Source organism: Canariomyces notabilis, assembly GCF_033297395.1.
Source record: "Canariomyces notabilis strain CBS 508.74 unplaced genomic scaffold N656scaffold_39, whole genome shotgun sequence".
Lineage (NCBI taxonomy): Eukaryota > Fungi > Ascomycota > Sordariomycetes > Sordariales > Chaetomiaceae > Canariomyces > Canariomyces notabilis.
In genome coordinates, this window is record NW_027041861.1 from 1 (window position 1) to 20,211 (window position 20,211).

The 20,211-nt window shown below is 52.3% G+C and overlaps 7 protein-coding genes across 7 annotated transcripts; 3 read left to right on the forward strand and 4 right to left on the reverse strand.

Annotated features, from left to right (window-relative positions):
* Nucleotides 1–509: 509 nt before the first annotated feature.
* Nucleotides 510–3,089, forward strand: N656DRAFT_802423 (uncharacterized protein; the record flags this gene model as incomplete). The annotated part of the gene is made up of 5 exons (XM_064818239.1): nt 510–663; nt 1,051–1,203; nt 1,256–1,509; nt 1,618–2,099; nt 2,207–3,089. 5 exons carry the CDS (start codon nt 510–512, stop codon nt 3,087–3,089), a joined length of 1,926 nt encoding a protein of 641 aa, XP_064665228.1.
* An 822-nt stretch (nt 3,090–3,911) lies between these two features.
* Nucleotides 3,912–6,041, forward strand: N656DRAFT_673887 (WD40 repeat-like protein; the record flags this gene model as incomplete). Its single annotated transcript, XM_064810462.1, has 4 exons — nt 3,912–4,340; nt 4,449–4,836; nt 5,536–5,606; nt 5,745–6,041. Coding segments are annotated over 4 exons (1,185 nt in total), but the record flags the coding sequence as incomplete, so codon positions are not given.
* Nucleotides 6,042–6,577: 536 nt separating this feature from the next.
* On the reverse strand, nt 6,578–7,290 carry N656DRAFT_719645 (uncharacterized protein; the record flags this gene model as incomplete). The annotated part of the gene is made up of 3 exons (XM_064812385.1): nt 6,578–6,835; nt 6,900–7,056; nt 7,109–7,290. 3 exons carry the CDS (start codon nt 7,288–7,290, stop codon nt 6,578–6,580), a joined length of 597 nt encoding a protein of 198 aa, XP_064665230.1.
* A 1,918-nt stretch (nt 7,291–9,208) lies between these two features.
* N656DRAFT_793004 (uncharacterized protein) lies at nt 9,209–11,195 on the reverse strand (the record flags this gene model as incomplete). The annotated part of the gene is made up of 4 exons (XM_064817133.1): nt 9,209–10,701; nt 10,733–10,860; nt 10,919–11,067; nt 11,154–11,195. The coding sequence occupies 4 exons, from the start codon at nt 11,193–11,195 to the stop codon at nt 9,209–9,211; spliced, it is 1,812 nt and encodes a 603-aa protein (XP_064665231.1).
* A 1,457-nt stretch (nt 11,196–12,652) lies between these two features.
* On the reverse strand, nt 12,653–13,401 carry N656DRAFT_784986 (Cyanovirin-N). The gene is made up of 3 exons (XM_064816281.1): nt 13,253–13,401; nt 12,986–13,168; nt 12,653–12,923 (listed from the first exon to the last, which is right to left on the reverse strand). Exons 1-3 carry the CDS (start codon nt 13,383–13,385, stop codon nt 12,919–12,921), a joined length of 321 nt encoding a protein of 106 aa, XP_064665232.1. The 5' UTR covers nt 13,386–13,401; the 3' UTR covers nt 12,653–12,918.
* Nucleotides 13,402–14,559: 1,158 nt separating this feature from the next.
* On the forward strand, nt 14,560–18,551 carry N656DRAFT_849188 (leucyl-tRNA synthetase; the record flags this gene model as incomplete). The annotated part of the gene is made up of 9 exons (XM_064819331.1): nt 14,560–14,699; nt 14,775–14,857; nt 14,907–15,063; nt 15,120–15,135; nt 15,187–15,476; nt 15,527–17,202; nt 17,310–17,620; nt 17,670–17,868; nt 17,955–18,551. The coding sequence occupies exons 1-9, from the start codon at nt 14,696–14,698 to the stop codon at nt 18,549–18,551; spliced, it is 3,333 nt and encodes a 1,110-aa protein (XP_064665233.1). The 5' UTR covers nt 14,560–14,695.
* A 180-nt stretch (nt 18,552–18,731) lies between these two features.
* Nucleotides 18,732–19,461, reverse strand: N656DRAFT_719606 (NADH-ubiquinone oxidoreductase 19.3 kDa subunit, mitochondrial; the record flags this gene model as incomplete). Its single annotated transcript, XM_064812382.1, has 2 exons — nt 18,732–19,182; nt 19,253–19,461. The coding sequence occupies 2 exons, from the start codon at nt 19,459–19,461 to the stop codon at nt 18,732–18,734; spliced, it is 660 nt and encodes a 219-aa protein (XP_064665234.1).
* Nucleotides 19,462–20,211: the final 750 nt, after the last annotated feature.

The following is a 20,211-nucleotide window of genomic DNA, read 5'->3' on the forward strand; positions in this document are numbered from 1 at the left end:
GAGACTGTTTTGTAAAACCTGGGTGGCGCGCTATGGTACCCAGGTAAGTGACACCGGCCAGTGGAAGGCATGCTTTATATTGCTCCAAGTTTTTTTTGTAACTACAAGCTATGTAACTTGTTGGCCGACAAGTACGGGGTTTCCTAGTATGAAGTTCGTGAATGGCTATCTATGTGTATATATGTACGTTGTATAGATATACTGAGGATGTACTGCATTGACGATAGCAATCCGTTTAACCCAACAATCTTAATGCGAAGCCACATTCGCCAATTGGGCCCTTTCGGGCCATCTTGGGGTATAAGGTAGTGTCTCGGTAGACCAGCGAACATGTGACCGGGAGGTGTGGTGGGACGACGAAGGCAGGAAGCATCGTCTGTCCAAACTCCATGGTATCCCGCGCCTGCTGCCTGGCTCCGTGTCTCCAAGAACCAGGCATCATCAACCACGATCCCGGCCTCTCTCTGCGCATGATTCATTACCTTTCTCTAGGTACGCCTTAGCCAGTCATGTCCTTCCGTGAATTCGTCAAGAGACATTTGAGGAAACTCCGCTGTGGTCGTGTGGGAAGGTCTGGGAAGCCGATTGCAGATGGAAATGGAGCCCTGAAGCTTGACACCATCAAGGCTGCTGCCGCTGCTTTATCCGTGGCGCCATCCCAAGGTATGGATCTATGTTCTTTGCGGGTTTTGCTCATTATAGCATGTGCTCATACTCACATAATTGCTACAGAAAGTACCGAGCTACATCCCGAACGAGCTACTACCCGCCCTGCTGCGACTGCGAGCTGACAACCACTGGCGGTGGTTACGGGGCCACCCCGAACATCCGAGGCTATCGCCGCGATAGACGCTGCCAACTTGAAGCAGTTAGTTGCTCCAAACAGATCTTCGCCCGATCCGACCCTTTCAAGACAGCTTCACAACCTCGAGCATTTACAGAGCGAACATGACAAGCTCAACCTTCCCTTCAGCTCGAGGAGTGGAACCCGAGGGTCCTTGGAATCAACAGCAGAGATAGCTACAGCCAATATTCTGAATGAGTCAGCAGATACTGAGGGCTGCTTGCGGGCCTCTCCCACGGGATCGGATACCTGGGAGGACATTGCGCCACAGTCACTGTGGAGCCAAGCATACAACAGACTGGACAAAAACCTGGTTGAGCGATACCAGGCACTGCTTCTTGATGAATTCTCCCCGACAAGTATGTGTCAAAATGCTTGGCCATGCATTTCTGCGGCTAATCTCGGGTACAGTACCAACCTCACCGGACTCGGACATGCCCACGAGCTCTTCACACGACCAGAGCTGCAACTTGGAGTACGTGATACGATATGGCCAAGAGCAGATGGCCGAGATCGTCGATCAACTCGCCATCCGTACACCACACCAAGCTCGTTTCAATGACATGATGGAACGTGGGCAAGAACGAACGAAACGGAAAATGACTTTCCACATTGGCCGGTACAAAATCAACCTAGAAAATCAGGTCGCTCGAGTAGCAGAGTTCGTATTGTAGGAAAAGGCCCTAGCCGACGAAGCTGTCAAGGTGTCCCGCGAAGCGTCCTTGGTTTGGGCTGGCGTTTGCCTCATTCTTCCCCTGCTTACATACCCTCAGCTGGTGGAAGAGGCCAGAAAGAGCGGATTCGACTACGTCACAGCTCGTATGGAGTTCTATCTTTCGCTGGAGCCGCGTTTGTTCCCAAAGGGTCGACTTGCTGCCGGCATTCCGGAAGAGCTGTGTGTCGCATTACAGAAGGATGTTCTGGACTTGTACGAGCTTATTCACGCGTTTCAGTTTGAAAGCGTTCTACACCTCCATCAATCACGATGGCGTGCCATCAGACATGACTTGCGAGACATCAAACGATGGGATGAATCGTTGTCTAAAGTCAAAGTGGCCGAGAACATCCTGGAAAGAGACCTGAGGAAAATAAGTGACGTGCTTCTGAGAGAACAGCTGGAGACTCTTGACAAGGGCACAAGGGAACTGTCCGAGACTATGCGGATGCTTTTGACAGTCACTGAACGAACGCTGCAAACCAACGAACGACAGGCCCACATCCAGGAAGATCTGCTGCAAAGTTCCAGGCTTACGAAGTATGTGCTCGGCGGTTTTTTTTTTCCTCCCCCCCTTTTTTTTCTTTGTTTTTTCCCCAGCCCTGGCCATCTTCAGCCAGCTCTGGCTCCAGCTAACACCTTGATAGCGAGCTCCTCGGTGAGATACGACTTCGGACCGAGCCCGGCGCACTACACGATACAAAGGAACGCGAGTGTCAGCAGGGCACTAGAACCAGCATATTCAGGCTCATTCATGAATGGATCGAAACCACCGAAAGCCCAGTGATCTTTTGGCTCAATGGGCCTGCTGGTAGTGGCAAGTCGATCATTGCTCGAACCGTCGCTTATGAATTCTCGGAAAGGAAGATACTGGGAGCTAGCTATTTCTTCGACGACAGATCGGGCCGGAACAGGTGGGAATTATTTTTCCCAACAATTGCCAGCCAGTTTGTGGCTACGGTCCCAAGTTACCTTACCAGCCTAGGTAACTGTCTGCGGAGATTAGGAAACCCCAGAGAGCAGGCCGAGAATATCCATTCAAAGGCTCTTGAGGTCCAGTTCCAGAGGCTTATCAGGGAGCCCCTTGCCGAAATGCCCTCTTCTCAGACTGAGATATCGACGAGAATCATTGTGGTCGATTGCCTGGACGAATGCAAGGACGATAATAACGTGCGCCTAGTCTGCGGTTTGCTATCTCAACTCGAAGAACTCCGCACAGTCCGTCTGCGTGTTCTCTTGACGAGCAGATCCGCCTACCACATCGCAAACTCTTTCCGGAAGGTTTCGCACCGCTCTTTGTCGCTGCTTGATTTCTCCGATGAGACCAAGAGCGATATATCCGCCTTCCTGGAGAAGAGGCTTGCTAAAGTAAAAGAAGACGCAGGTTTCCTTGAGAATACTGTCTGGCCCAATAGGAACGATCTCCAACGTCTCCTCACTCTGGCTACGACCCCGACACCGCTGTTCATTTATGCAGCAACTCTCCGCCGATTTGTCAACGATGGGACGGATAGCCCAAAGCTCAATTGAAGCTCTGGCTTGACCAGGCCGACAGCAATACCCCACAACTCAATCAAACCTACATGCCGATCATCCAGCGGTTGCTCTTCGTCCCTGGAGATGACGGGGGCTACAAGCGCATTGCTAGCAGGGCGGAATCAAACTTACGCCTGATTCTGGGTTCCATTGTTGCTCTTGCCACTCCACTTTCTGCAGAGTCTTTAGCTGGCCTTCTTGCCATGGACCTGGATGATGTCAACACTTGGCTGAGGAAACTCCATGCGGTACTCAACGTTCCTAGGGACCCAAAAGCCCCAATCGAGATACTGCATCAGTCGTTCAGCGACTTCTTACTGGGGTAGGAAGGGACCGGCATGGAGGGATTTCGGGTGCACCTAGTGGAAACGCACGTGCTGCTCGCTATGAAGTGTCTTGACCGGATGAAGCGCATGGATGGAATTCGGAAGGACATGTGCCGTCTCGAAGACTATGGAAAATTGAAAGACGAAATCGATCTGGACGCCATCACCAAAGCCATCCCACCCGATCTAGCATACGCCTGCCTCAACTGGATGTTCCATCTGCAGAAGTGCAGGCGATATACCACAAACCAGGACAAAATAAACCACCATAACACTGACGAAGACGTCAATAACTTTCTCCGACGACAATTTCTTCATTTGCTTGAGGCGTTGAGTCTCTTAGGGAGGGTCCCTTCAGGCCTCGCTATCATCAAATCCATGCGTGCACTCGTCAATGCCGAGAAATTCGAATATGTAGGTACAGAAAATCGTTCACTCACTCTTGCACCTTTGGAAAATGCTAAGTCATTTGGTGCAGCCAGGGTCAAATGAGCTCTCTTCTTTGGTATACGATGCTGAACGATTCATCCTCTTGCACGCCGGTGTAATCTCTTCTGCCCCTCTCCAGATCTATCGCAGTGCTCTTCTCTTCAGCCCTCGAGCGAGTATCGTTCGAGCTTTGTTCGAAAATGAGATGGATGGACCCAGACTATTGTCAGGAGTTGATGAGCACTGGGGCGCCACACTGCAGGTACTCGAAGAAGACTCAAAATATGTTGGGTCATTGGAGTTCGCCCTCGATGGGGAAAAGTTGGTCTCTCTAACGCCCTCCAAAGATCCTCGACGTGTACGGATATGGGATGTTGCGACCGGACAAGCTGAGCATTTACAGCAAGTCCATTCGGGCAAAGTTACATCTGTCGCATTGGCCCGTGATGGCAAGTTGCTTGCGTCAGCCTCAGATGACCAAACAATACGGGTATAGGATATCAGAACGCAGAGACTCAAACAAGTGCTTCAAGCGGGCAGAATAGGGACTCTGGAATCCTCGCCTGACGGGCGAATGCTAGCTTCGAATGCAACGGAGGGGGATGAATCGCATCCCAGGGGCGACTCAGATATCAGTATCTGGGATGTTGCAAAGGGTCGACTTAAGCATGTTCTCAAGGGCCATTCTCACTTTGTCGGAGTTCTAGTGTTCTCTCCTGATGGAAGCAAACTGGCGTCAGCATCACGCGATGAGTCTATCCGGGTATGGGACACGGCAGCATGCGAAACTGAATACATATTCAAGGGTCATGGGGGCATGCCACGCACATTGCTATTCTCTCCTGATGGAAGCAAATTGGTGTCATCGCAGAGTTGGGGCCATTTCCCTTCCAACGACACTGATCACGACAGAACAGTTCGGGTATGGAACCTCGCAGCTGGTCGAGCTGATCGATTGCTGGATTTTCATCCTGGCGTGATAAAGTGTCTGGCATTTTCCCCGCAGGAGGGTGATTTAGTAGTGTCGACATACGTTCCTAGGTCCAGTCTGCACGGGACTATACACGTATGTGACGTCGCAACAGGCCAAACAAAGCATGTTCTCGAACCTAGGAGCGGATGGATTAACAGCCTGGTGTTCTCCTCGGACGGAAAGACGCTCGCAGCGGCATCACATCACTCCCTTCGGTTCATATTGTGGAATACAGTGAATTGGCAAGTTAGGAGCGCATTTGTACATCCGGCTGGACCCGGAATCTCCGGTGTGGCCATTTCCCCGGACGGAAGCAGATTGGCGTCAACATCAGATACTATAAGAATCCTGGATCCTGCGACGGGAAGGGTTCCACACTCTACAGATCGAGTTTGGGCTTCCATTGTCAATTTGGACTTCTCGCCAGATGGGAGAACATTGGCGTCGATGTCGACAGACCGAAGAATCCACGTATGGGATGTGAAAACGGGCCAGGCCAGACGTATGTCCGAACCTGATGTCACATCGAAAGACAGAGTCACTCCAATTTTCTTTGCTCCCTTTCGGTTTTCACCGGACGGAAAACTACTGGCCGCAGGATTCCAAACTTCCTCGGTCATTTCGGTCATTTTATGGGACAGTGGGACGGGTCATATCAGGCATATGCTTGATCACCAGGACGTGGAGCCAGCTAAATCACATGCAGTTGGAGCCATAGCGTTTTCCCCTGATGGGTGCAAGGTGGCAACAGGATCATTTTGTGGTCCAGTACGGATATGGGACGTAATAAGTGGAAAAGCCAGATCTGTACTACCTTGTGTTTTGTCAGATTTGCCCACTCTGGCATTTTCGCCATCCGGGAACGAGCTGGCATCAGCCCTACCTTCCGCCACCGGTGAAGGTGCGCGTGTATGCGTATAGGACGTCACGGCAGGCCAGGTCGAGTATACACTGAACTGCAACTCCACTGCTATCACAAGCCTGTCATTTTCCCCTGATGGGACGAAATTAGCGACAGGAATAGCTCACGGCGACGTGCTACTATGGGACATTGCAGAAGGCCAAGTCATTCATATGCTCAGAGGTCACTCTGGGAAAGTTCAGACCCTGATCTTTCTCAAAACAGGAAACAAATTAGCATCAGGATCAGGCGGTGATATGACCATCGGGATCTGGGACCTCACTACAGGCCAAGCCGAGCACATGCTCAGCGGACACCCGGGCTCCATCAGATACCTGTCAGATCTGGACGCAGTGGACTTGGAAAATCTCCTCCTGGTAGATGGGACAACCAGCTGGGTGATGAAAAACGGGAGAAGAATCCTCCATCTTCCGGTGATTCACCGGCCGTATCACGACGGAGGATCTGATTGGCGGCAACCCTGAGTTGCCGCCAGGGGTAACATTTTGGCGACTGGGAGTGAAGCTGTTCGGGTTACAATCATTTTATTCGATCAAGAACATTCTGGTGTTTGAGACACCAAGGTGACAACGGAAGATCAAGGAACTGAGACAGGATATTCAATGATAGGGTTGCGGGTGCACTTTCATCTCTTTGTCCATCCTCTCACCTAGGTGAGAGACTCTCCTTTTTGTACTTGAACTTTGTTATTCTCTCCTGTTGTGACGGCTAAAACAGGCTGGGCTCCCAGAGTGACAATTTGGTTTATAGCACGGGAAGATAGGGGCCGGTTTCTTGGGACTGTCCCGGCCGTTCTGTCGAGGACATACTACCATAACTCCATGTTAAATGTTCAAGAACTGCATGTGTTCAACATGCTCGAAAGCGAGGACTTCTCGGCCGAGGTGATGCTAAGCCCGTACGCGTACTTGACGGCTACCCAGCTCTTGGCGTAAGTGCAATGGAACGAAGTAAGCGACGGCTTCCACTGGTCCGGACTCTGGTCACTCTTGGCCTGGTTCACATTATCTGTTACCGCCCACAGCTGGGGACGGCTGAGGTCGTTGGCGAAGTCAGACCTCTTAGAGGTAGTCCAGGTGTTGGCGCCGGACTGTTTATGTCACGGTTAGTGTCGGGCTATGGGCGTTCCCCAGCTGGTAGAAAGATCCTCTTACAATCCAGGCATTCTTCAGCGGTACCATGTGGTCAATGTCCACATCGGAGGCAACAGTCCAGGTCGCCCCGTCGTATGGGCTGTACCACCGCCCTGACGTAGGGTAGCATGAGCTGTCGGTGACGATGTTGGTGCCATCACGTTTTAGGACTGTTTCTCTGTCAACGATGTTAGCTCAGCTCGCGTGCAGAAGAGTGGTGGATACCGTACCGAGTGTTGCAAGCTCCGCTGATAGTGATCCAGTGAGGAAACTTGTCTCGGTTGTACAGACCGTCGTCGTAAGAGGCCTTCACGGTCAGAGCGGAGAGCTGGCTCTTTGCCGTTGAGGCTGAGGGGATGCCTGGCTGTGTATGGGGTAAGTTCGCGGTAGAATATTGGTGTAGGCACACCATGAGATGCAATGGGAAGTCGTACCGGAGAGGGCGCTGGCATGGGGACGGCAGAGACTGCCGTCGCCCAAAGCGACGCAGCAACGAAGAACTTCATCTCGATCCCGGATCGTGACCGCAATCAGTGATTGGCAAAGTGAGCAGTGCTACAACTCTCCAAGAAGTCGAAAGGATCTGACATTTGGGAGACGATAACTTATAACTTATAGCTGGTGGTAAAACTAGTAGCAGGACGGAGGCAGTGACAAACTGAATCGCCCGTTTCCCACCAAACACCTTAGCCGGCGCAACTTCTCAATAGAGGTAAGCACGACAGCCACATGTTGATAATCCGCCTATGGCGTGCAGTTGCAGCTCAAGACCCCCAAGTCTTACAGGACGCGAGCCGCCAGCTTCCTGACAAGGATTTCCAGCCGCCAACCTCTTGTCTACACCGAACCCTATGCAGCCAATCCCGATGCAATGTAACCCAGCCTAAGAATGCCGACATCCAGTCAAGGCGCGAGTTAGAACCACGTCTGGTATCTTGCGGGGTGACCCTGCGGATTCATATCTTATCAGGGCTTTGGAGACCCCTGAATTCAGAACTCCCCTCACAGTCGACAAGTGACCACATCCCAGCAAAACACCAAGCCCATAATCGCCAACTTCCTTTTTGAGGTCCCGAGAGCAAACGGGAGTCGATGCACCCAATCACTTGCGTTTTGAACAACACCTGCAGCTGTCCATCCCCGCATGGCGTCTCTGCCGGCCACGGTAGACGCTGTGGCCCGTGGGGGACAGTGGGACCTTTCAAATACCTAGCGGGCCAAGAGAGGCTTGTCATGCAATTTTGCAAGAGTAGATACCGAGGCTCGAAAATCTGCGAAGCGTCGATCCGAGGAGAGGCAGGGCTGGATTCAAACTGAAGGTACTACCATAAAGTAAATGGCGCAGACACTCTCACATGGAGAACCTGGGAGCATCAGACATGCCTTGCGCGTCCCGGATCCCCGTCGTCGACTGGATGGAGCTACCCCTGTTCCTCACGCCGGTGCGGGGCGATCCGTTTGTCCATAGCGGGATGCACTCCGGCACAAGTGATCCAAATGTGTCCAAACCCCGGCCCTTTGCCATTTTCGTCTACCGGCTTGTGAAGCGAAAGCATGCCGCGATTCAAGTAGCTGGCGTCAATGCATATTGTTGGTGCATACATTACCGGATGGACCCACTACGGGCCGGAACGGGCCTCGGACTCGGAACCGGAACCGGGTTCGGCCAGGAGCGGTATCGGAGCCGGAGCCCCGGATCAGCCAGGGGGAAGTGGCGGGCGGGGACAGTATATCGGCAATCACACACAAGTCATTAAACCACTGATTAATTGTAGGATAACGGACAGATCACGCGACATTCTTGACTTAATGCTTGAGAATAACTCCAAGCTCCAAAGTGAAGCAACGTACCATAGCAGCTCGGTCCTTTTCTGTAATCTACCTAGGTACGTATGATTCAACGGCAAGTGAGGTTGCTTGGACTGGTATCGGCATATTTACAGGACCAGATGGCTGATAGCAACGGCCGCTCACTCTTAGTTTGCGAGTCACAACTTGAGGCACAACTCGTTGTCTGGGGCAGCGCCATGAGTAAATCCGTTGTTATCGCCATCCATACTGCCAAATTCTCTCATCAGAAGTCATGTCTCTCCGTTCTCTAAGTGTTTGCCCATGCGTTTGACGATATGGAAAGTACTAGCACTTGACAATAACGAAGTACATCATGACCAATGGCGAAGCCACACAACAACCGTCTTGCCCAATAGACCAAAAGTCCCACGAGTAAATCATAGGCGCATTATACTAAAATAGACGGCAATGACAATCTTAGCATCATGTCGCTCCAATGATCGCAACCTCCGTGACTCTATGACTAGGAAACGACTCGCCTACTGCTTGTTTGCCGTCTCCTCACCTTTCTTATCAAGCCCACCTTCCTTGGTTTCGTCCTGCCCTGTATCCGGCTTCGCATCGGCCTTGACATCTGCGACGCCAGCTGAGGGGTCCTCTGGAGTCGGCGCTGCCTTTTCCTGTTTCTTAAACGTGAACGAGGGCATATTCGGCATGTTAGGGATGCTGGGCATTGACACCTTGGGCATCTCGACGGTGGGCAATTTTGAAGGCAGATACGATCGCAAGGAGGTGCCTGTCTGCTGGGCGATGCCAAACAAATGTCGCATGTAGGCTTTTTTCTGTTCAGCTGTGTCCAGCTTCTTGCCGTCTTCGCCCATGCTCTCGTCAAGGTCGCCATCCATATCGTCTGGCAGCGGGACCAACGAAGCAGCCGCCGCGATATCGACCGGGGACTCGTCGGGGAGCTGATCGTCTGGGGTCGTTTCCTTGCTTGTCTCTCCCTCGGCTTTGGATACCTCCTCCTCCACCTCCTGAACCTCTCCCTTGTCGACTGCTTGAGCAATCGCCTCGGTCTCAGCCGGTTCGGCAGGCGTAGGCTCAGCAAATTTCGGATCATCGTAGAGCTCAGTCTCGTCGTTGAACCAGTCTACAATTCGCCGCGCCGCGTCATTGGTCATGGCCTCGTACTCCTTGTTCTTGTCCCGCTTGAACATGTTGATGTGCGCCTTGATCTCGTCCGCCGCGCCCTCGATGACGTGCCTGGTGAAAAGTTTCGCGGCAGGGTCGTCTTTGGCGGGCACAGCGCAGAAGGTCCGCTCGGGGACGAAATACCCGCCGCTCCAGTATCCATTCTCTCCCAGGGACGCGTAGACATCACACACGCCGACTCCCTTGAGCGCCGCCAACCGCTCCAGCCGGCGGTTCAGCTCGTTCTGCCTCAGCAGCGAGCCGACGAAGGTGAAGTGGTCGGACAACCAGGCAAACGACTCACCCACGTTGCCCCGGTTGATGTAGGCCAACCCCTGACCCAGCGCGTCGACCGACTGCTGGTAGCCCTGGACGACGTCGTCCTTGGTCAGGCTGCGCACGGAGCGCATCCCCTCAAGGATCTTTTTGCGGTGAGTGTAGGCGGCCACCCCGCCCGCGGCGATGGCTCCGACTGTACCCGTTCGCAGGGCAATCAGCTGCCACGTCTTGAACGCCGGGCTGGAGGACCGCTGGGCTGTCACTACCCTGTTGGTGGCGCTACTGAGGGCTCGTCGCGAGGCGAGCTTGGAGAGCGCGGCGGGCGCGGCAGCAGACACGGCGGCCATGATGTTCCACACGTTGCTGACCTTTTGATAGTTGGAGAAGGCCCCATAGACAAACATGGAGCGTGCCAGGCCGTTGTAGGGCGTGTCAAAGGCGAGGATGCCTTGGATCAGTGGGAACATGGGCCCAACGCTGGTGGCATTGTCGCGATGTTCGTCGAGAATGCCGAAGAGGCAGTCACTTGCGACAAAGCCACTATGGGACCAGTGGTTAGAGACTAGACTTAATATGCTTTTGGACGTGAAAACTTAGTAAAGGCAAAGAATTCACCCACCCCATGGAGTGCGCAATGAGAATCACGCCAACTGTTCGGTCGGTGGGCGGCCATGGATTGTCCAAATGGGCCTTACGCAGGTCCATGACCTGCCCTTTCAGCCTGCACTCAGGTGAATTAGATGGATATCAACAAGCGTAGAGACATGCGTGATAGTTACCATTCCAGGAACGCAGCGGTGCTCTCGGTGAGCTCACCCTTGGTTTCATATCTCGGATAGACGACAGATGCCACGTGGTGCTCCGGTAGGTTGTTGCCGACGGTGTCCTTGAGATGCTTGGGGAAATCCCCAAACGTGTCATCGCTCCCCTGTTAGTGACATGGGATCATGGTCAGTGACAACTATTGACATGAACTTGGTCCAACAAACAACCAAGTATGATGGAAAGGCTTGCCTTAAACCCGTGGATGAAACAAAGCAGTAATATCCTCTTCATCGCAAAGACTGGAGTCGAGCTCCTGGGCAGTGAATTTGTATTGACGGATAGGTTTGTCCAACGAAGTAGGTATGCCTTTTACAGGAAGGTGGATCCTAACTAGTAACTAGTACACGCAATGGTTATGATTGCTGACGATCCACGGATGCTGTGTGTTATGGGATGTTAATACCGGATGGGAGATGATGATGTCCCGGATGCTGTTAACGTTCGGATGGGGATTTGGAATGGCATAACGTCATTGCTAAGGTAACGTCATTCAAGAATCCGAAAGGAACTGCCCAATGAAGAGTGTACAATGTAGGTATTGCCACTCAAAGTGGTAATTACATAGGTACCTTAGCTTAGCACTTACTTACTTTAGTTTAGTTCAGTTGGTACTGTACTACTAGTAGTCAGATTCATGTCTTGCCAGAGGTCATCACTCCAACCTAACTTTTCTCAACTGTGATTATAGGTCAAGAAGAAACTGGCTGTCTCTCTTAGTGACGAACGAGAAATGAAGTACGGAGGATTGACAGTGTATTGTCGCCACTCTGAGCATCGTGGTTGTTGCGATTTGGACCTGGGTACTTATCTACAACGGAACGAGGAGCAGCGTGTTCATAAATACATCGACTTTGTCGATCAGAATAGCTAGGTACTTACGTCTTGTAGGTCTCAAGAAGCTACATGTACGAAGCGGACTCGGAGTTCTGGCAGCTTACCTTATCCATGCAATCACCCCGCTCTCTCCTTCACCTGCCTCCCCATAGCTCATTGCCCGTCGCCATCAGCCATGAGAACATACAAGCTATATAGTTATCCTTAGCATGTAGGACGTTAAGCAGGTCGGGCCTAAAATCCTTGGTCACTACATACCTTACCTATCATGCACGTGCCCACCAGCTCGATGAGGCGTGGTCTCTCGCGGGGGTTCAGTTGTGCAAAAGAGGGACCGAGAAGCACTGTAGAGAGTCAGGAAAGTACTAGTAGAATAAGCACAATATACAGTTTCGGAAGATAGTCTGTAAGTTAGCCGCCTTGCCTACCACTTCTGGCTGTGATTTCGGGAACGAACGGGGGGTTTTCGAATGTCCGCTGCTGTGGTCGATAACACAAACTCTCCCTTTCCATAGGCAGCTTTAGGTAGACATCGAATTACATCACCTCGTTTTTCCCAGTTCTTCCTGGGCGCGTCCCTCGCACCAGCCTAGAACTGCGGGGTGCCTCAAGAGTCAAAAAGGTCCCTGACCTGATACTAGTGTAAACGCAGGATGAAGATAAATACAATTGTCATCAGGATAAGGAGTATGTCGGTTGAGCAGCAGTATGTGGTGAGGATCAGCATGGGGAGAAGGAGAAGCGGCATAAGACTGGACTCAGCAGGACAATGAGAACCGATATAAGCATGATACGGATGAGGGGACGCAGCTTCGAGACAGCTGCCAGTTTTCACAGAATAAAGAGGAAATTCGTGATATGTCGAGAAATCTGATACATTAGATGTATTTCTAGTAGTACTAGGTAGATGTCATTGATGCTTGACGGTTTTGAATTTGTTTCGAAGACTGCAATCTCGTTGTGGTACCGTACATGTAAGCTGTGGTCGTATACATATACCGTCGAAGTGATGTGCTTTCAAACGAAGAATCCAGATGTGCCCAGGCAAGCCAGAGATGAAGTGTCCATATGTGAGAGGGCTATGTGCCCTGCTGACCGTCGATTGCTCCGCTAACTAGGATCAGACTGGTTACCACCAGGTCAGTATGACTATCCTTCCCCACTGCTCTATATAAGTATCCACTTACTAAACTCGAAGCTGCCGTCGTTGTTGCCGATGCGCTCCGCGAGGTTGAGGTCTCTCCACTGAACGTTGCCCTCCACGTCCTTGAGACCAGCACGAAGGATAGGGACGGAGTCGTCGCCTTCGAGCGAGAAGCTGATGCCCTCGGCGCTGTGGGAGAAGTTCACTCCGCCCCACTCGAAAGAGCCTATAAGATAGGTTAGGTATCATAACATAAGCGCCAAGGTCTTCTTGTAGGATTTGAGTAGCAGTACGGGGCTGAGTTACACACCGTTTTCGTTACCAATGAACTGGTTGAGATCCATCTCGGCGTCAACCAGCTCGCCGTCGGCGTTCCTGAGACGGGCCCGAAGCATGTAGCCGTCATCGACACGGATGTCCTCGGCCGAAGCGTGGAACGACATTATGAGAATGAGACTGTGAGGACGAAGAGGTTGCGGGTGCTGGAAAGAAGGACAACTGGTGGAAGACGAGGCGCTTAGTAGTCGGCATGAGAGCGGGTTCGATGCCCGTATTTAAGCTTGTCGACGACAACAACGTTGCCTACCTACCGTACCCACAACGGACCATGCCATATTGCAGCATGGGGTTTGTATGAGGCCTCCGCCCATCTGATTACCTTGATCTCGCATCCGAGAGACCGAGAGACCGAGAAGAATCAGATGGACGGAGGCCTCATACAACCCCACCCATCACTCCACCTAGATCCGGCTCGGCACTCCAGTTGTTGGAGGTTCATCAATTTCGAGCTGAAAACAACGCCGAGGCATAGTGAGTAGTCAACCAATCCCCCGCCCCGCCAAGTTGAGGGAGCTGTTGAAGATGATCTGATATTTGTGAGGTGGGTCCCTACAGTGGAAGAACAAGAACGACCAAGACTGTCAGAGAGGGAGGTAAGTGTCGATAATTATCGCATCGATGTACGCCAGGCCTGGGAGTGCAATGTAAGGATGCCGTCCATCCGTGAGTGTTTGGCACCTGACAAGATTGATGTGGATAGTTACTCACCGTGGACGTGTACTGATTCATTTCATCGTCCACATTCAGGCTTCTCTTCAACGCCACAGGCAAAACTCATCTCGCGGCGCCGATTTGCTATCCGTCGACCGGAAACCCGTTACATATGTGCAAGATAGAAGACAGTTTGTCAGCAACCTTTCCGGTAAGCAACTACACTGTCGTGAACAAGGCCTAGGCGCTGTGTTAGCATGTCCTGAGAACTCGAGGTATTCGAGGAGCTGGCGTCGGATCGACGATTGTAGTAGTACCTACCTACCTACCTGGGAGGTACTAGTACTCAGTATATTGGACTACTTGAGGCGGGATCAAAGGATTGGAATAAGCACTCTGGGTGTTCGATTACCTTGGCCTACCTCAGCCAATTTGACAGCTAAACCGTAATGCAGGATTGTCACACAGGATGAAGTTGTGATGAGGTGAGGCGCGGGGTGTACTGTACAATACAAGTGTACAGTACATACAGTAAACTTTTCCCAACGGCAGGAGCAGGTTTCTGTTTTTGAAGCTGAGAAGCGTCTGACACGGTGGCACTTTCCCTTCGTTTGGGTGACTCACTTGGGCTCAATGACCACATGCCACTCAATGATTTTCCCCTCCATTATCATTTCCATGAATTGAGCGTCTACACCTACTCGTCGTCAAAGCCAAGCGTAAGAGCCATAAGAGAAACACAAGGAATTCCCTCGAAACAATCATGGGTATCTAATTCCGCATCCTCGCCTCGCCGTTTGGCTCTGGATCCACCAGGACTGCAGCCTAACCAGAGTCTACAGGCATGGGTACCAACCTTGACGCGCTGCCTCCTCCAGTCCTGGACGCGGACGCGAACTCTCACGGGACAATGAAGATTGGAAATGTATGGCCCCACCGTCTCGGCGTCTTAGCCATACCTTACCCGTTGGTAGACCGAAAAGAGGGATATCCTCAGAGCGATCGAGAAGAAATACCAAATGCTCTGGCAACAGGAAAAGGTGTTCGAGTCCGATGCGCCGCCATGCTCAGAATATCCGCTGGACTCGATATCAGCAGATGAGCTGCGACTCGAGGTGCCCAAATTCTTTGGTCAGTAGCCCCGTTTGCCCACCATTTGCGGCAGACGCTGACCTACCTCGACTCAGGAACCATGGCATACCCGCAGGTCGACCTCGCTTCTCCCCATGACACCTCCTGCTAATAGACTCTCAGTTACGTGAATGGCGTTCCGCATCTGGGCCATGGCTTTACTATTTCCAAAGTGGATTTCACCACCCGTGCTGCAAGAGCCCAGGGCACAAACACGCTGTATCCTCAGGGGTACCACGCAACGGGCATGCCGATTAAGGCCTGCGCAGACAAACTTACAAACGAGATCGCCATGTTTGGAAAGACGTTCGCCGCCTATGATGAGAGCGACGTCCCCGAGGCTTCGGGCAGTGATGCAGTGCCTCTGGCCCAGTCCAAGGCCGATGTCACCAAGTTCACCAACCTGAAGAAAGGTAGAGTTTCGCGCCCTGACTAGCGATAGCAGCCTCTAATGACTCCGCAGGTAAGGCGGCACTGAAATCTGGCAAGGGAAAGTATCAGTTTCAAGTCATGATGTCGCTGGGCATCCCTCGCGAGGAGATTCACAAATTTGCCGATGCCAACTACTGGCTACACTATTTTCCCCAGTTGTGGCAGCAGCATCTGACCGAGTTCGGCTGTGGTATCGACTGGCGTCGCAGCTTCATTACAACCGACATCAACCCATACTACGACTCTTTCGTACGGTGGCAGATGCGCCGGTTGAGAAACCTTGGGAAGATCCGCTTCGGAAAGCGCTACACGGCCTATTCTCCGAAAGATGGTCAGCCATGCCTGGATCACGACCGTTCTTCTGGTGAGGGCGTCCTGGTCCAAGAATACGTCGCTTTGAAGTGCAGGGTCGTGAAGTGGTCTGCGCCGGTCCAAGAGATTATTTCATCAGGCACCAGCATCCCAGACAATGCCCAAGTCTTCATGATCCCAGCAACTCTACGACCAGAGACCATGTATGGCCAAACAAATCTCTTCATCTCACCCAACATCTCGTACGGCATCTTCAGGGTTTCTGACACAGTCTTCTATCTCGCCACAAACAGAGCCGCACGCAACATGGCTTTTCAAGGCATTTTTCCCGACTGGGGACATGCCCCCAAGGTCATGGAAATACAGGGTTCGCATCTGATCGGTTCAGCTGTTCACGCTCCACTCAGCATTCGGGACGTCGTTTACGTGATTTCCATGGACACGATCAAGGAAACGAAGGGAACGGGCGTGGTTACGTCCGTGCCCTCGGACAGCCCAGACGACTACGCCATGACGCGTGAGTTGTTCAGAAAGGCAAAGTTCTATGGACTCGATCCTCAATGGGTCTGTCAGGATATCTTTCCCATAATTGACACACCCGAATACGGCAATACGATAGCCCCGGCTCTCGTCGATAAGCTGAAGATCAACTCGCCAAAAGACGAACGGCAGCTCCTCAAGGCCAAGGAGCTGGCCTACAAGATAGGATTCTATCAGGGCACCATGATCTACGGGCCGTTTACCGGGATGTCGGTTCAGGAGGCGAAATCGCGTGTTCGCCAGCAGCTCCTGGACTCGGGAGATGCCTTTGTCTATTGCGAGCCTGATGGCTTGGTGATCTCTCGCTCGGGTGATGAGTGTGTTGCGGCATTTCTCGATCAGTGGTATTTGACATATGGTGTGGACGAGGCTTGGAGGAGCGAGACTCTAGGCCACCTTCTCAACCAGGATGGGCTCGGCTTCAACTGTTTCAACACGGTCACAAAGCACTCGCTCCAACAAACGTTTGGGTGGATGAACGAGTGGTCCGTCACTCGCCAGTATGGACTGGGCACAGACTTACCTTGGGATCCATCTCAGATGGTGGAGGGCCTGTCCGATTCCACCATCTACATGGCGTATTACACCGTCGCACACTACTTGCATTCCGACATCTACGGAAGACAGCTTGGGAGTGCGGGTATCAAGGCTTCACAGATGACGGATGGTGTATGGGAGTACATTTTCGCTCTTGCCGATGGAGTACAGAGTGACATCCCGAAGGACACTCTCGATGCCATGCGAAGGGAGTTCATTTACTGGTACCCCTTGGATGTCCGCATCAGCGGAAAGGACCTGGTCAACAATCACCTAATCTTCTTTCTCTACATCCACCAGGCTATCTGGGGAAAAACAGTCACCAAACTTACTTCCAAGGGGCATTAGGCTCAATGGCCATCTAATGCTGAACGGAGAGAAGATGAGCAAGAGCACAGGAAACTTTCTCTCCCTTACCAGCGCAGTACAGAAGTTTGGGCGGATGCCACTCGAATCGCGCTGGCCGACGGCGGAGTGGCATCGACGACGCCAATTTCGAGGAGACAACCGCCAACGCCACAATCCTGAAGCTCTATGAGCTGAAAAGATGGATCGAGAACGTCATCCATTACCCACGGCTGCTGAAAGCCGACGAGGAGTTTAGCCATGTCAGGGTCGCAGAAAAGCTAGATAGTGTCGCCTCCATTCAAAGAACAGGTGCCAGGACATTCTGGGACATGCTATTTTTGAACGACCTGAGCATATTGATCCGTCAAGCTGTCCAAGCATACCGGTTGTGAGTCCAAGCTCGCCTCGTTGCCAAATCTGGCACTAATAGCAAACAGGACGAATTTCAAGGCGGTGCTCAAGTTTGGCTTCTATGACTTCACTGCCGCCCGTGATAGTTATCGTGCAGCCTCCCATGCAGCGTCGATCGGGATGCATCATGAGTGCGTCCGATACTGCGTCGGATGCCAGGCGCTCATGATGTGTGTCTCTGCACCGCATTGGGCAGATTACGTCTGGAGAGAGATTCTGTTGAAAGTAGGTGAATCTGAAGTGCAAGGCTGAGAGGATATAGTCTCTCACCGACATATGTTCTTCGAATAGCACTAACTCGTTTTCTGCAGCCTTCTACAATCCAGCTTGAACCTTTCCCTGAGGTGCCTGAGCCCAGCCGGGAGCTTGAATCAATTTCCGACTACATTAGGAAAACAACAACTCGTGTCTTAGCGGCCCACGCGGCTCAGCAAAAGCGCCTAGCGAAGGGGAAAGGGGTGCTTTTTGATCCTGGCAAGGACAAGTACCTCAACATCTACGTGGCAAAGTCCTGGCCCTCATGGCAGAAACGATATATTGATCTCGTTCGAGACATGTTCGAGGGCATCACCTTGGATGTCAAGAGCGTGGCAAAGCAGGTGGAAAAGACGGATATAAAGAGGGCTTTGCCCTTTGTCCAGGAGCTCAAGCGTAAATTGGAATCCGGAGAGGCACCTAACGCCGTGCTTGATAGGACCTTGGCTTTTGACGAGACAGTGGTTTTGCAGGAACTGGTGCCGGTCTTACAGTCGACTGTGCCAGGTCTCAAGGCGGTGAAAGTAATTGTTATGGAAGAGCAAAGCCAAAACGGAGGGAAATCAGGTGAGAAGATCACAGCAAGCGGCATCCCGCAAATCGCAAGCTCAGCGGAACCGGGTAACCCCGCGTTTGAGTTTCACAACGTGTGACGGAAGGGCATGGTAGCTCGAGAAGGAACCAGAGGATGAGCCGGGAGGTCGTCACCTGAGCGGCGGCACGACTTTTCGAGAGTTTGACAACACATGCATCTAGCGAGGAATTTTGCATGGTCGATGTTATATCCGCGGCGAGCTAGAGCTTCGCAACTCTCACCTCCTCTCGTAGTGCTCCTATTTCCTATACCACATCCTGGTAATCTTTGTCTTGCGCATCTTCCTCTGTAGCTGAAAGACGCCATACATGAGCGCCTCGGCCGTCGGGGGGCAGCCGGGAACATAAACATCGACCGGCACGATTCTATCGACGCCTCGAACGACCGAGTAGCTGTAGTGGTAGTAGCCGCCGCCGTTGGCGCACGAGCCCATCGAGATGACCCAGCGCGGTTCGGGCATCTGGTCGTAGCACTGGCGGACCGCGGGCGCCATCTTGTTGGTCACGGTGCCCGCCACGATCATTACGTCGGCCTGGCGCGGCGACGCCCGGAAGATGATGCCCAGACGGTCCTGGTCGTAGCGCGGCATCGACACGTGCATCATCTCGATTCCGCAGCATGCCAGGCCGAACGTCAGCGGCCACAGGGAGCCCTGCCTGGCCCAGTTGACGAGGCCGTCGAGGGATGTGCTGGTAGATGCAAGTTGATGCGTCTCAGTACTTGTATACTCTTGAGCAGCAAACAAGTAGGAACACCAACAGTACGTATTCTGCCAGAGCAGACGGCTTTTTCTCCGTTGATAGTGCGGTGGTGGTCGTGGCAGCGGCGGGCAGGGGTGATCTCTCGGGACGTGTAGATGGGGCTTTTCCAGAGTAATACCGATATCTCTGGCTTATACCTGTCGAGATGACAGGCAAAGGAGCACGTCTGGCTGCTGGCAAGCGTTTGGTGAGAGTATGACGGTACATGTTGGAATCGGATCGTGTCTCGTGCCTTGGGTTAAGCAGGTGTAGCTTGAGGGAAGTAGTAAGCTCTCGTAGAAAACCACACCCATTCTGCTCATCCAGGGCTCTCCGGCCCTTGCAGGGCGCCTTCGCAGAGGGACCGAGGACCTGGAGTGGTAAGACGGTCGGGGGAATGGGCGGTAGTTCGACATTTTCGAGCCCTACCAAGACCCGTATACTTCCAGGTTAGGAAAGCAGAGCGACCCACTAGTACCCTGTAAATTCCGAAAAATCCCATATGCATGCACCCCGTGACCCCGTCACTGTTAGCCTGTCAGGGACTCTTAGGTAAACCGCTCAAAGCTGTTTACTCCCATCCATCCCTTATTTGTTGCACCCAGTAGTATATGCTCCTACTTATTCCGAGATCTATTCCCTGTCGAGCATGTTTCAGCCATTTCCAGTCCCGGATCCGAAACTCGCACTCAGCTGCACTTCGCCGGTTCGGATCCAATCCCGCTTTGCTAGAAAATCAAGTCTATATACTGCACAAATCCAGTAGTTGTCACTTACACACATTGTGGGTACCCCTTGCACGCGCCTCCTTGACCTATACCAACAGAAATTGATGGTGTAGTCGTTTTCCCCGGGGTAAGGTTTTGGAGGAGGACCCCTGAAGGGACACATCTGCATTTTGGAACGTACCCTGCAGATGGCAATTTTCCAAGCAACCTCGCAGCTATCTGGTCGTTCTCCAGTCCATCTCATATCCTG

What these genes read in the sequence shown, in the direction of transcription:
- N656DRAFT_784986 (XM_064816281.1), bottom strand. Translation starts at nt 13,385, where the DNA reads ATGTCGTTCCACGCTTCGGCCGAGGACATCCGTGTCGATGACGGCTAC. An exon ending in GTTCATTGGTAACGAAAACG is followed by an intron (nt 13,169 to 13,252) that starts GTGTGTAACTCA and finishes CCTATCTTATAG; the next exon opens with GCTCTTTCGAGTGGGGCGGA.